Genomic DNA, 16,350 nt, shown 5'->3' with positions numbered 1-16,350 from the left:
CCTCTGTGACCCTGGTTTAATTTCCAGTCCTGCATTCCTACATACAAACTTCCTGTAACTCCAGAAAGCAAGAGCTCTCCCAGCTCCATTTTTCATAAGTAGATCGCCACAGATTAAAAAAGTTATGTCAAGCAGATAAAAGACTCTACCAGACACAGTCTGCTTTTTTTTCACATTACTAAACTTCACCGAATTGTAAGGAGAATCATCTCCTGTGCCATTTCCTTTGCACTTCATTCCTCTGTGATTTTGTCCTGCCCACTGTGCTGCAGGGTTGTCTTCCTCAAAATAAAGGAGGCACATCCTTTACAACAAGGAGAGCAGGCAGTGATATTTCAAGCTGCCTTCTCCTAACAACAAAATTGTGAAAACCTAATGTTATGAGAACTGGTTACTGAGGTTATGAGACTCTCCTACTCCTCTGCCTTAATTAGTCACTACAGCTATCCTTTAAATACAGCACTGTAACTCATGGTGCCCATTCCTGACAGCGACAGTAAATTTTTCCTTCACTTCTACTGTATAATAACAACAAAAATTTAACTAACCTTATGGAGTGACGTTTCTCTCATTTACATTGCTTTAAACAAAAACACAGATGACATATCCAGGTAGCCTATTCGGCCAATATTACATATTGTTGTTCCTATTAAAATCTTGGCAAAAGAAGTCCAACTTCTTGGAAGTTATATCAAGATCTTGCCTTTTTAATCTCCCTTTTTATACTCTTAGCAATATTTTTACACTGTTTTCTTCTTTCTCATTTCAATACAAGTTGAATTTTTACTTATCTGTTATTTTTGCATATTAAGGGACTCCTATTGGATTTCAGAAAACTAACACAGCTGTTTTATTTAAAACTAAAAGATTTCCTGCAGCACATACAGCACTTCTAAATATTAATCAGAGTCCCTAAAAATCTGCAGTAAAGGCACAATGCATATTCTGTAAACATACAGGCATTTCACCCCTTTTCTGATTTTTTTTTTTTCTTTTTTTAATCTCAGTATATACCACACAGAGCTTGATTTATTCTTTGGCGGGTTTTAGTTCCAAGAGGTCCTTACTGCTGCTTTACGATGTAAACCTCCTACTCCTCTGTCTTTTAGCCTTTGTTGTTGCAGTATTATTGGGATCATATAAACAGGCCCGAGAGCTGCTGCTAAATAATTGAAATTCATTTCATTTTCAGAATGGATTCTCCCTTGGAACATTTGCTGTAATAATGTTCCACTCCTGAAATAAATTTCCGTTTCCACTCACTGGAGTGCTTTTTGTGAAGACACTGAGGAAAAAAAAAAGGAACTAAAATGGGTAAGAATGACACTGAGGAGATATAATTAGCTGAAACTCTTTTCCAAAAAAGTTCTATGTTACATCAGCAGTTTTATTACCATGGCAATGAATACTAATGCTAATTTTAAAAAAGATTTTTATAAGCAGGAAATACATATATTAGGGAGGCCCTGTTTCCCTTCCCCCTCGTCAAAACAGCAGAACATATTAAAAATTAATCTTTTTACAACTGATCTTGATTTATTTGCATAGCTGTGATGAATTCAATCAACCAACCTATTTAAAGGTAGGCAATTTGCTCCTGTTCAGTGTTGGAGCTACAGTCAAACACCACATGTGAAAAACACTCTGTCTAGAACATGATATAAATGGACACAATTTAAAATAGAGCTTTATTGCACAGCTAATGTCACCTGAAAGAAAACATGGTAAGATGACAGAAACTGAAGAAGTGAAATATTTTTGATGCTAGATTCATACCTAACTCTTGTAAGAATATTTATATAATCTCAGTGTGGGAAGAACAGGCTTCTGCTAGAAACAAAACAATAAAGCTGGCGCACATATTGCCTATAAAAACTGCAGAAGTTCTGTCTACTGCAGCCTGTAAACAGGGAGAGACAGAAAGAATGGTTGTCCCTCCATGGACACCTCCTGCTCAGCTATGCCAGTATCACTTGTCTGTCCATCTCTTCTCCTAGCACTGCCACAGCTCCCACCTGACGGGGTCGCTGATGCCGAGGTCCTAACCACTCACTTGCAAAATTGATACAGGCCACTGCAACTGTCTGTTACACTGATGATTTGGGGATGATTGAATAGCTTCTGTCTTTAAATGATCTTAAATCTGTTAAACTTCATCCAAGCACCACAGGTTCCATCTTTGCTTATAAGACTAGCCTTGTAATTCAACAAACTCAAGCTCCAATCAGCAAAACACTGAACACACTCTGAAACGGCAGCATGTGAGCGGTTCAGCTAAGTTCACTGGCACTACTGACATAAGTAAAAGTAAGCGTTTTTTTTTGTCTGGATCCCAGGCAAATTGACTCCATCATGCACTTTGATATTAGGTTCCAACAGCAAATGCTAAACTCTGCAAAGCAAACATTTTCATGGCAGACTGCATTGTCCTACTGCTTAAAGTTACCAAAAACCCCCCAACTAAAGAGAAGAATCCACCTGCTTATCTATATAATTACATTTATAACCTCTAAGGAGGAGAGCTGCTATTCAATCAGTTCACTACACACACTGTTCTTCTGTTCAGGTGACAGACTGTGATTTACTAAAGCAAACAATCACGAGACAGTTATCAGACTCAAAGTCCGAGACAGACCTCCTGATTCTGGCCTAATCTACACCACTGTGGAGAGCAACAGTGATAAAGACAACAAAAATGTTATCATACGATGTGATTCAGCTACCTGGCAACATGTTGTGAACAGGCGTGGCAATGTTGATATCTTGGAGGTGTTTCAGTGTCTCAGTGTGGAACAGGCGAAGTGTAGATCCAGATGTGAAAGCAATCCAGATTCCCACTCCAGCAACAGCCATGTGAGAGATTACCATCCCTTCCTCTTGATGGGCTTCAAAATGGCTCTGGAAGAAAAACAAGGCCTCTGTGGAAAGATGCAACTTAACATCATTCAACCTTCCTTATCAGCTCTTCAGTGTAGGCACTGTATCTTTGTCCTCATGTCAGGGACAAAGCTAGCTTTCTCCGCTTTGCTCAGGATGTATTCTGACTGCTGCATATAATGTGTTAATTTTCCTGTTACTTTTTTTCTTTTTTTTTTTGAAAATACATCACCAGTATTGTAGGATGCTCATTGTATGGAAGGATTCTCAGCTCTTGAACTAAAGTTCTAGCTAATGACAGAGTAACTTCACAGTAGCTTAGATACTGTAATTTATTAAAATTACTGCATGGTAGGAGCTGGTAAGCCCATAACAGTTAAGACTTTAAAAGATTTTGTATTTCTTTATTGATATTCCTTCAGGAAAACCACCCGAAGGAATATCAATACAGATGAGGTTTCCTGGGAGTGACTGAATTTTTTTACTAATATGTTACTCTTATCTACAGCAGAACTTCTCTTTAAGCAATAAAAAAAAAAAAAAAATTCTTCTGTTCTGTTAAGGAGTCTTTTCAGAACCAAGGAACCAAGGAAAAAGTAATCTTTAGAAAGCTGAGTGTTTATGAATATAAATACACCATTATTTGCTCAACTACATACATAGCAATGTGAGCCTTAATACTGTGGCTTGCTTTTGAACTCATAGACACTTCTGAATTTCACAAGTATTAGCTATTTTGTTTTCCCATCCTTCAAAATACTGATGTTTTTCGTGAAAAAGGCCAAAATCCTCCTTCAGAAGATAAGAAGCAACGCAAGACTTTCAGTATAGACTTTTTTCCTTGATCTAGTGCCTTCACACTTACAATTTCTGCATGGCTCTAGGAAGGCAGAAACCTCTCTACACGTCCCTGAATTCTTTAATCATTAACAAGAAGTAGGGATATATATTTTTTTTTTTCCAGTTTTGTAGGTAAACTGTCTCTGGAGTTAAACACAGCCTTTTAATGTTGTGCCAGCTATTATCAAATACAGAGAGCTATTCTGATGACAAAATTTCCTTGGCTAAATAAATGATGAACTGTTCCTTGGATACAAATCTGTCTCTGAGAGTCATGGAAGTAAATACCTGCTCTAATATTCACACCACATATTATATACTCATAATTATATTTGCAGATAAAATGCAAAAGTATCCCCTTCCTTCTTGTAAAAGCATACTTAAATTTTTCATGCATTACAATTAAGAGTTACACATCTAGTGTCATCTAAATTACATGTTTCTCAGGCTAAGCTACTTAGATTAAGACAGTTATGTTTTAAACATACCAGGTTTATAGATATATTGTTCAAATTTTCCATCTAAATTCAACAAAAGAGGCTAAAATCAGAGATACAGAACAACATCATCAAAACAACATCAAGCCAGAAACAGCTCATACGACTAAATTTCCTGATATTCTCACCATGCATGTTTCATTGCAAAAAAAGATTTTAAAATAATAACTTCTGTTTAAAGATTCATGCATCCTTACACTGATAACCAACTGACTTTTTAAAACTTCTCAGGGACAGATCCAAGGCTACTGAAGTGAACCTGAACAGCAACTTGCACTGTTTGGAATTAGAAGAAAAATGAAGCTGATTGTAAAAAGATAATTTTCTCTGCAGTGGTCTCACCACAACTGACAATTGTGTTGGTGCCACTGTAAACAACTTGCACATGCATTTTTGTCACATTCCATTTTTACCAGCCAACTCATACTCCCACTTCGTCTGTCCTGCTGTTCGTACAGCTGTCCGCTGAAACATGTAGACACATTTAAAGATAAACTGTAAGACTGCAGTGCCAGAAGAAGTACATAGAAAGAACTATTCTTCCCATTCAAAGGGTCTTCTAACATGGAGGAGGAACGTACCCAAATCTGTGCATTCTTTCGCAAATGTTTAAGTTTTTCGTATAGAGGATAGCTTTGATATCTGTTTCGGTTACATGTCCATCTGAAAATCAATAGCTGGCCTTTTTCTTTTTAATTCTCATAGCAAGAAATACAGATACAAAAAAAAAAAGTCTTATTCCCTCTGTTATTAAAAATAAATAAAATTGAACTTCATTTTACTTTTCTCTTTTAGTTTGCATATCTACATTCCTTTCTATTCAGTCTCTAGCTTTTTTTCCCCTCAGGCTCTCTCGTTCAAACTCTATAGCAACAAGAGCTGCAGAAGACATTCTGGATGCCACAGCCTGCCTGCCCGCCAGCACAGCCCAACATAGCTCACTATTGTTTCAGCAGTGCTGGGCATAGCTGGAGTCTTTCTTTTGAGGGGGTGCCCACTTGCACCAAACATCTGCGCCAAGAACTGAACCACGATTTCTCAAGCTTCATGAGAGACGCATAATGGGTATCATTGTCCACAAGGTAAAACAAATGACTTTTACTGCTTTAAAGAAGTTACAGTACTCAGGCAACATACACTCATGTATAGGGATTTTTATTTGTTTCATTTATTCAGCTGAACATTTCAGTTTGTTCTACTGGAATCGTTAAAAAGAGAGTAACTTGTGTATAGTTAGCCAAGTTTTAAAAACAAGACAAACCAAACCAGGATGGAATGCCATTCAATTGCTGATTCCATTCTGTTAAATACTCTGGCATTTTTTCTTGTTTTTAAACAAACACAGAATGCCTTTGCAGAGCCTAAGGGTCTGCAGGCACAGAGGCCACTATAGGATCAAGGTCTACACCCAAGAGCAACACAACTGTCAGATCTAGGGTCAAGACTAAGGACAAATTTCTTATTCATGGAAAGAGTATCAGAGTATGTAATTAATATATAACAGCAACTGAGGTGTTCCTCACACGTCCCTTGCCAAGGAGCTTGAGGTATTGTGCCAGTCTGGAGCACTACGCCAATAAAAGACATTTCCTAAAACATTCTATTACAGTAACATATCATTAAAATAAACAAATCAGAGTCTTGTCCATGTCAGAGGGGAAAAAAAAAAAGCAGGACAAATGAATAACATCCAAACTCAATATATAGGATGCCAAATCTACTAATTTACTAATAATTATTAAAAAAAAAAAAGCTTAAATAAGAACCTTAGAAAAGCAAGGAGGGATGGAATGAGATTGTTTTCAAGGATAATGTGCTTTGCACTTTGCAAATGCACAAATAGTTTAAATGTGAGGACCTATGAAGCAGGGAGTGCCTCACAAGGACAAAGTTTACAAAATGGTCTTGAATATGCTCATGAGCTCGCACAAATATCTGGCTGTGATCTCTTACCATTGCTACGTACTGCTTGGTAAGAATCAGAGATTGATCATCAAAGTCTGTAGGACAGTACTTCCAGTTGTTCCCACAACCCCCACAACAAAACTAACAAAAAGTAACTTTCAAGCACCTACACAAATCACTCTTCCAAAACCTTTCCCTCATCATACCATCCAAACTATCAACAAAACAAGCATTAAAAAAAAAAAAGCCAAAGCAGGAAAATATATGATTTTTGTTTTAAAATACTTGGACAAAAAAAAAAAAAAAATCACACAGAAAACACAGATAAAGGCAGAGGAAATTAGGATGTTAGTTATTTCCCTGCAAACCCATGACAATGACTCACAGAATCAATTGTACCAAACAGACGATTGTTGGGAGAAAACACGATCATCAATGAAAAAAAAAAAGCAGCAACAAAGCACACAAAGAAGGAGGCTGTGAGCTCATCTTGACTCCTGTTTGGAAGAACTTCATGGCTGTAAACATCATGCAACTCAGTGAAACTGTATTGTAGGTTGAAGGAAAGGCTTAATTCCTAACATTTAATCAACTTTAAACTTTAGACCACTGAGGCATTCTTTCGGTGGAGGCTGCAGTTTTAACAGAAATGAAGGCTTAACACTTTCTGGAAAACATGGTCACAAACATGAGCTTGAATCCTTTCTCTCCTTCCAGAAAAGCTGACTTTTGTATTATTATTCATTGGAAAATGTCCTTACGCAAAGCAAGTTTTTTAGGTCACTGAGGAGCAAAACTCTTAAAGAAAACGTATTATGAAATCATCACAAGGTACAAGTAACATCTAACTATGTAGAGGCAGTCTCTTAATTAAACTTTCTTCTGGAATTAACAGACAATTCCTATAGACACCCACTTCTTTGTTGCCTTTCTTCAGATCCCATTTTTAAGCAAACCTCTTGCCCCAAATACTCTACGAATTCCAAGCACCTCACAGAAACCTGGGGGAAAACGGAAACAAACCTAGGTCTAACGAGTCATCGGCAGAGAACATCACAGCAGAATTTCAAACTGTGTGGAGTGGGATTTAACAGAACTGAAATAATATTTAATGAAACACTTCCTGAATCTTGAAGCTTCTTAAACAGATTTTAATGTTTAAAATTTCACTACCACTTATATCCTGTAGCACAGTATGTGAGCAATGCTTTTAAAAGCATTTACCTCTATGGAATGTGTCACAGTGCTGATTATAAAAATTTGTCCACCACATGCAGCCCAAATGGTCTCCTCCATCACAAGCAGACTTCTAACAGGCAGAACTCCCAATTTAACTATCTTCTGTGGTTCAGTGTTCCATGTCCCATCTTTAACAAAGAAGAAGAAGAAGAAAGGTTATAAACAACAAAATGGTAATCTTTGTTTTAAAATAGTTTTGAACACACTGTGTCCCAAGTCTACCACTGGAATCTCTGCAAGTTGCTGCTTCAAGCTACACTGAGATTTAAGTCTGTTTAACTTTAGCTTCCAAGCTAGGTTTGTAAGGGTAATACAACATGAAGGGGAAAAAAAAAAAAAAAAAAAAAAAAAAAATCAAAGCCAAACACTCTTATTTGTCAACTGAGCAAATTTTTATCTGGATTAATTGATAAACAAGGAATCTCACTACAACAGCTTTCCTTGGAGGAAATGCAGTCAGAAATCCATGGCTGATATAATTTCCTCTAACTTGGAAGGAGCTCACAGCCAACCTGTTTCAAGATGAATCAACTCCCAACTAGGACAGAATCGTATTTCATGTGAAAAGCAATCAGAGAGATTTATACTGTAAGTTCTAGTGAGCTCAGACAATTCTCTAAAAGCATGTTGATGGAATGGACTACCTGAAACTATATGCTTCATTTAAGAAGCAATTTTTTTTTTTTTAAAGAAATTAAAACTTAATTTGGCGCCATATCTTCACTTCTATTTTTTTTCCCACAACTATAATCTACAATGTTTTCTGTGGACTGCATTTAGCAGACACAAATTATATTACGCACGTATATGTGGCAGAATGAATTATTCAGACAACTTCTAATAAAAACTGCATGCTGCCACTTACCACTCTGGTCACTCTCACTTGCTTTCTCTTTAAAACAAGGATTAGCAGATTATTTCTGTCAACATTTAACAGCCAGCAGCATAGGCTTCTTTAAACATTTATATGTGTCTTTTATATGTACATTTTGGCATACTAAATATGTCAGTAATCATTTTAAGACTTTTATAGTAGTTTATTGTAAGCACTCATTGAACATAAAGTCTCAAAGATCACATTTCTATCCATTATGCTTTAGTAATTACATCAAAATCTGTTAAAGTAACTGGTTTTAAATTGAGATAAAACCTGTCAAAAAGGCCCCATTTCCTCACTTTAAAGCTTTCTTCTTGCATAAGCTGCAGAAAAGTTGTCTATTTTACTAACACTAGTTTCAAATCAGTAATCACTTAATTTTTAATTTACAAGACCAAGACAAACACATATTCAGGCAAACACTTAAGTAAAGCCTTTTTCTTCCCCTCTCCAATAACAAATGCACCTATATTATCTGCTTAGGTAATGGCGTACAAAATTTCCTGCTTCACAGCAGCACCAACAATAACGAGACGCCTCAGCTCTGGAGTACTTCTCATTGCTTCTGCCATCTCCATGACTTCGCTGAGTCATTCTCAGGATGTGGCTCTCTTCCAAAAGCATCTTTGTAAAAGTGACATTTAGTTTCAGGCTGTCAAAATAATTTTCATTATTTCAGTTTGCAAGTGAGAAGAGTGTTCCCAGTTATCAGCCTGCAAACTCTCCCAGCAATGTCAAAATTCACTTTGTGTTCTTCATGACTCATATGTACCATTAGTAATAAAGAAACTTCTGGAAAAGTTTTCATTTGCTAGCAACCACATTATCCTCAAATTAAATTCTTAAGTGGAGGCTGCCCATACCCTGTGAATGCTTTAACCACTGCAGGCAGTTCAGTGCAAAGCCTTCAGAGAGCACAGCTGCACGTGTGCACGTATCCTGACTTTTGTCGTGTAAGTTATACCGACTGCCTGACTGCAGAAGTTGTATCAGCATCCAGTATGTAGCACCCTCACGTTTCCTTTTTAGGGATAAAACCAGTATATTTCTAGCATATTCTTACCGATCTTCTGAAAGACAAAGAATGTGAATTTGGACAGAGAGCAGATATGCTGAGCAAGAAGCTGTTTTTTTTTTTTTCTCTAATTATATTTTCACATTGAACAGCACATTATAACGTACAGACAAAACTGCTCACTGAACTCTAAAGCTCTTTTTCTTAAAAGCAGTCAAGCTATACATTGATTTGTATATAAAGCATAGCTGATATTAAGAGACAGGTAAATGGCAATTTTCAGGATCTCAACGGTGGACTCTGGGATTTAGAGTTTGCCTAAATTTCATTTCAAGCACCTAAGGTTGGTATTGGTTGTTTTTGTGAGGGTTTTGTTTGGTTTTTTTGTTTGTTTGTTTGTTTTTTAATCAGAGTATTCATGGCCTCAACTTCCATACAACTCCTCAAGCGGCTAAGCATTCAGCCGTTTCACTAATTTTGATCAAGTCATTACCTAGCATTTGTAACAGGTTTTGAATGAAAAGGGAAATTAGTTCTACTGTTAGCTGGATGTTGATTGCAAAACAAAAATTCTACAGCACCTTACTGGAAGGTAAGAAGGTGAAGTTCCATGTTACCAATGTTATGAGTACTACCAGTGTTACGAATATTCGATTCATCAAATACATGTATCAAAACTCAGTTCTCAGAAAAACATTTTCTGTTGGTGCTGTTAGCACAGTGTTTAACAACTCAGTTAGCTTTACAAGTTCAGCGGGATTGGACAGAGGAAAAATATGAGAGACAGACCTGATGTCTTTCATGTTACTATGACTTCACGCAAAGAAACGGCAGTGCCACTTGATATCCGCCCAGGAAAAAACTGAAGCTCAGTATTGCTCTACTGAAAATACCCCAGCCATGTGATAAGGCTATTCTGTACTACTTTTTTATTTCTTCCTGCAAACACTGCTGTCTTCCAGATCAAACAGCATTTGAGACAGATGGGGGGGGGGGGGGGGGTGGGTTAAAAAAAAAAAAAAGGGTGGGGTGGGGCATGAGACTCTAGCCTGGTAATTAGGGCAGTAATTAAACGATGGGTCAGCTGTGTTCCGGTCCCTGCCTCAGTGAATGCTTAATTAATTACAGAAATGGCATCAGGAGGAGAAATTAAGCACTGCACATCTCTTTTCTCTTATTTTGTGGCAGTCAGGTAATCTCTTCAGAGTTGGAAGCACGGGTACAAATCCTCTCAAGCACAGCAAGGGATTAAACCTGGTAATCCAACATACTTCTGTGAATGCTTTAACCACAGGCTGCTGGCTACAGCCAGATCACAACTTCATTTTGCTGACCACGAGTTTTATAGCCCATTGCTAAAATTACTTAGCAAGTTCATAAGTTGTTTCAAGACTGTCAAAATCATAACTTTAAGAAAACATAATACTCTCTCTGCGTCTCTCTTCAGTTGAACAGGGGAGACCCTATTCAGTACCTGCCTGTACAGACTTCGTATGTTTGATGTTTGCTGTTTCACGTTATATGTCTGATCCAAAGTTCATCACTTCTAAAATCTAAGGGTAAAGAAGTATTATCTCTATTCTACTTGTGTAAACACCTGCAGATTGAAGACATACTTATGTAAGCAGGTTCATCAAGTTATTTGGCACTATCCATGTATTTAAAATTAGGCACAGCACTTGCAAAAGATACGGAACGGCTTCGTTTGATGTTAAAAATTGTTGGTTAGTTACTGTATTAATAAATTAGTTTCCTCCTAAGAAAAAAAGAAAAGAAGCAAGAAATAGTAGCTGAGATAAAACTTTAGTCAACCAAATCGCAAGGCATACAACAGGACAAAGCCAGTGCAAGGAGCCTAGCGTGACTTCTTTCAGAGTCTTCCAAACCATTTTCTGAAAAGCACGAAATGAGCAAAAGAAAAATAAGCCATGGAGATGTATTTTTTATATATATATATATATATATATATATATATATATATATATATATCGCGGTAGATTGAGATTAGACATTAGGAAAAAAATTTTTACAATGAGAGTTGTAGAACACTGGAACAGGTTGCCCAGAGAAGTGGTGGATGCCCCATCCCTGGAAACGTTCAAGGCCAGGTTGGATGAGGCTCTGAGCAACCTGATCTAGTCGGGGATGTCTCTGCTCCTTGCAGGGGGGTTGTACTAGATGACCTTTAAATGTCCCTTCCAAACCTAACTATTCTATGATTCTATAATGTGGCTCCCAGAAACCTGGCTGGAGAATATCCACAGCAGCATCCACAGAAGTATGGCTTGTCTTAAAATTCTGTTCAATTGATGCCTTGTTTCTGTTCTGTAAATAAGCACTGGTTTAGTTTTAGAAAGATTTTCTGGTCATTGTTGTCTCTAGAATGCTGAAAGGCCACAGACAATAAAGTCGTCTTCTATCCATGAGGTAAGTATATAGATACCAAATGAGATGAAATATGCAGTACTTCTATCCTATGAGCAGAAGCTAGTCTGTATGTGGAAAAAAAATAGTTATCTGGACTCTGAGCAAATACAAGATTGAAGCCTGACACCTGTGGAAACAGGAAGGAAAAAATGGGAAAGGAGAAAGGAGCTTTCCTTCTGCTTTATGAGAAAAGTCCACACAAGTATTAACAACATAAAGATAACTGTATTTGCAAATTGTAGTGGACTCTGATCTTAAGCTGACCACACCAAAGCAGATACAGGCTCTTACTATAGATATAATCATATACCTGGTACATGAGACTTATCTCTGGCAGTCACTGTAACATTACTGTAACAGAATACAGGCTTCGATAGGAGTTGCAGGTACAGCTATTTGCAGGAATGAGATGTGTCTACAAAACCTGAGAACAGAGTCAACTATACAATCAAATCCAGGGGCTTCTAGAAATAAGATGTCATAAATTCTGATATTTGCTTATGAGATGAGTATTTAAAACACGAGAACACAGATTTTAAATACTATTGTGTCTATGACTAACACATCTGTGTTATGCCACTATTTGTATACTCTCTCTAAATTGTATTCCTCCAATAGTTACGTGCCATAGTTTATATCCCAATATTGAATAGTAGCTTGCAATGCTTGTAACAGGCTGCTTAGCTGCATCCAAGTAATGCATCTTAAGCTTATAAAATATTTCTAAGACTTTAATGTATAAGGACATTATTTCCATTAGCGTATTTTTCTATAAGCCTCGTGATTTTTATGATTTTTAGAAAATCAGCTATCCTTCTGTTCACTCAAATTTAATCAAATAGATAGAAAATGTTTTAAAACAATGTTCATTTTACAGGACAGAATATTTTATCTTTTGTTTCCATAAAACCCAATGAAAGTAATATTTTACAATTATTTATAAAAATAAGTTTATTCTTATTATTTAATTTATAAACAATTTCTTAATATTTACTATTTTTATAATTATAATTTCTTGGTGCTCTCAAGTCTTCATACGAGATAACCTAATAAAATACAGTTTATCTCCTCAGAAAGTCTTTTTAAAGTTTGTAGTAGTTTTCCCTTCCTTTACACTTTCAGTCGAGCTGAACTGAACATGCTTTTTTCGTGGTAACTTCCTCTCTTACACAGCAGCACTATTGATTATTTCAACAGAGCTGCCAACACAGCCCTGGGAACAGCAGTTGTTGGTTAATTTGTGCAGTGGAGCACAAACATTTTTTCCATCACATGGTACATAAACCAGCACTTTTGAGGAGTAAGATGGTAGCTGCAGACATAAAAAGTTTAGCACATTTCTAATCACTCGAAAATAAGTTGAGACTCAGGTCTGCTCTTCTAAACAAGGTATAACTAGGAATGTCCTGTGCCACACATGTATATACTAATTTTTTTTCCCTATATATGCAACAAGTTCTTCATGCTAAATAGCTGACAGGGCTCTACCTAAAATTACAGAGAGAGGTGGTGCTGGAAGTCCCAGCACGAGATATGCAAATAAGACTGATAGTAATGTCAACATATTTCTGGTAACAAGTACTGGGTGATACTGCTAACAGTGATAACACAGCCAAGACAACAGTATTTGTTCAATATCACTGCTCTAGCCCTCTCCCAAACAGCTTAATACCATTCCTTACTTTTTATAGCAATACCTCTCACCCCATATACTTCAAGTGGTAATCACATGCCAGAACCGGACTCTTCAGACACACTGGAGCAGTGAGTGGATCCACCCAAGCTCTGCAGTTTGACATCAGTGCTTTAGATTGCATATATTCCTCCTTTCCGGCATTTGTCAAAGTACACAACTGTCTTGCCAAATTGATTGAGGTATCTTGCTAATGAACTGACCTGCTACCCGCTTCATTGTTGCAACTGTTTCCCCTTACTCTTATATTTCCTTTCAGTTTTGGTCCTTTTTCTTGATGTTAATCCTCTGGAAAGTGATCACTGATCAGTGTCATGAGGCCTCTTTGGACAGGTAAGTCATCAAAACTCTTGACCAACTTCAGAGCTGCCTAAGGTTTTACCAGTGACATCTCTCTAAAGAATATAAACTTCTGTTTTGTGCATCAACATCAGCTGTCTTGTTTCACATTCAAGGCAACCTCAAAGTTGAGCTTTTCTTCCTTTCGTAGACCTGAGGGGCAGAACCAGCGTACGCTACAGGAACAGGCTTGGCAAAAACCTACTAGAAAATACAGCTTTCATTAAAACACGCAAGAGGCTTCCTCCTATGGGGGAGTGGGCTCAATTCTCTCTGTTGCAAAAGAAGATTAACACCAGTATCTTCATGCTTCCAGAAAAGATCTCTAGCCACCCAGGTGAGAGCCACTCAGTGGCAATGGCAGTATTCCCAATCCTTTTTTAATGTTAAAGCTGAGCCACTCTTGAAAAAAAGAGTTAAAGACTGTGTGAGAAGCAAGAAAGCAAAAGTTTATGTATTAAATAATCATTTAATAAAATAAGAGATCTCTTCAGCTGAGAGCCTAGCACCCTCAGCTGTTACGACACTATGAGAAACATGCCCTATTTCTCCCATCCTGTTTTGTTTTGTTGTTTGGTTGGTTTTGTTTTTTTTTTTTTAAAAAAAAGGCATTATTTATCCTCAGCTTAAGAAACTGATCATAGGTGCAAGCTGTGGATTGTGAATCACTAGTGGCACTTGTCCAGCTCAGCAGCACCTGGAAGTAGGATGACATTAAGAAATGCCTTGTTTCAACTTGCTGGTTTGTTTGGAAATTTCTCTCCTCAGAGTCACAGAAATGTTGAGGTTGGAAAGGACTTCTAGAGTTCATCTGGTCCAACTCCCTTGCTTAAGCAGAGTCACCTAGTGCTGGCTGCCCAGAACAGTGTCCAGATGGCTTCTGAATATCTCCAAGGATGGAGACTCCACAACCTCTCCAGTCAACCTGTGCCAGTGCTCAGTTACCCTCATAGTATAAAAGTGTTTCCTGATGTTCAGAAGGAACCTCTTGTGTTTCAGTTTGTGCCCGCTGCCTCTGGTCCTGTCACTGGGCACCACTGAAAAGAGCCTGGCTCCATCTTCTTTCCGTCCTCCCTTCAGGCATTTATAGATATTGACGAGATCTCCCAGAGCCTTCTCTTCTCCAGGCTGCTGCACAGTCCTGGCTCTCTCAACTTTTCTCACAGGAGGGATGCTCCAGTCCCTTCATTACCTGAATGGCTCTGTGCTGGACTCTCTCCAGTATGTCCATGCCTCTCTTGTACTGAGGAGACCAGAAACCGAACCCAGCACTCCAAGTGTGGTCTCACCAGTGCTGAGCAGAGAGGAAGGATCACCAAGCATGCCGAGTGCTGTGAATTTAGTTCTGGGGTGAGTGTGCAAGGGCTCGCTGCGGGTACACACAAGTGAGAAGCTACACATACCAATCGTGCCAATCAAAGCAGTATGTCTTTTTTGTGTATTTGTTTTCTGATCTTAACCAAACTCTTTCTGAAAGTATTAACTTATTAACTGTTATACTCTTTGCCACAATCATTCTGAGTTTTTATTTTCCTTTTCCTGTTTCTCTCCGTACTCTTTAGAGGACTTTATGGAAAGGAAATGTGTATCAATGTCTAAAAGAAAGGAAGTAGCTGGAACTGACTACAGTATATCAGGAACAATACACCTATATATAAAGACTGCGATTTCCCTTTCCTAAGATACATTTGTGAATGGAAGTCAAACACACACTGACCTTTTCTGCTATTACATCACTCAGAAAACACATCTGCTGGGCCGTCTGCAATCATCACAAAGGCGTTTTGTTATGTTTTTTAAACAAAGACAATAAAATGTACTTTTTTTTTGTTAATCTCATCTACAAATGTTTTGCCTCGAAATATTCCTAATAATTCAGCCTGAAGCAAACACTAAATACACAATATTTCAGACTGATAACTGTGCGTTAATAGCACTGTAACTGTGTGTGTTAATAGCACTGTAAGCAAGTTCCCAGTACACAAAGTGTCAGAAACTTTACAATCTGCATCCCTGCCATTCCTATCTATCACGGCATTTCATGCATTAGCTGTTTCACAGTTCCCCAAACTAGTCTTCTCACATACATAAAATTAGGGATTATTAAGGATAATTATTAGGGCTCCTATTTTTAAGATTAACGTATTGGCTGACCTACATCCTAGTCTTTCTGTGGCATTTTCACAGATCACTATGTTAGCTGACATTTAAGAACTGAGTAGATTTTATGGTATCAGCGCCCCATTGACTTTGCTTTTAAGTTACGTTCAAATACATTCAGGCTTAAGTACTTTTTAACTCGTAAGTGAAAATACACGGATACAGAAGTGTCTCAGTAAAACATGACTACCCTCCATAACGGAAGAAGTCTCACTGTGCACCTTCAACTCTCCCACTAACACGTCTGTCTTCCTCGGTTTACTATACATACTTATTAGTTTCCATTTTAAAATAACTTGAAGACTAAACTTTCTGCAGCCAGAGAGCACTTTGGATGCTGCTGATCTGACAAAATTCTCTTGTGAACAAAGTCAGAAGAGAGCAGCACTCACTGCTTCTAAACAAGCTGGATATTTACATGCATTGAGCCATCTGAAAACAACAGGAGAAATTAGAGCTATCTGGGTACTGAACACTGAAT

The 16,350-nt window shown here is 37.6% G+C and overlaps 1 protein-coding gene across 3 annotated transcripts in view; it reads right to left on the bottom strand.

Moving 5' to 3' along the window:
- Positions 1-16,350, bottom strand: part of ARHGEF10 (Rho guanine nucleotide exchange factor 10) — a 102,653-nt gene that overhangs the window by 8,993 nt on the left and 77,310 nt on the right. For all 3 annotated transcript variants that reach the window (XM_086745219.1, XM_086745221.1, XM_086745220.1), the window contains 2 exons: positions 7,344-7,486; positions 2,724-2,898 (listed from right to left, as the gene is read on the bottom strand). In XM_086745219.1, coding sequence (XP_086601345.1) covers positions 2,724-2,898; positions 7,344-7,486 — 318 coding nt within the window. The remainder of the gene's footprint in view (positions 1-2,723; positions 2,899-7,343; positions 7,487-16,350) is intronic.

The sequence above is a fragment of the Chlamydotis macqueenii genome, chromosome 3 (genome assembly GCF_036417535.1).
Source record: "Chlamydotis macqueenii isolate bChlMac1 chromosome 3, bChlMac1.mat, whole genome shotgun sequence".
Classification (NCBI taxonomy): domain Eukaryota; kingdom Metazoa; phylum Chordata; class Aves; order Otidiformes; family Otididae; genus Chlamydotis; species Chlamydotis macqueenii.
Note: the sequence above shows the minus strand (reverse complement) of the source record. Positions and strands in the feature narration are given on the sequence as shown.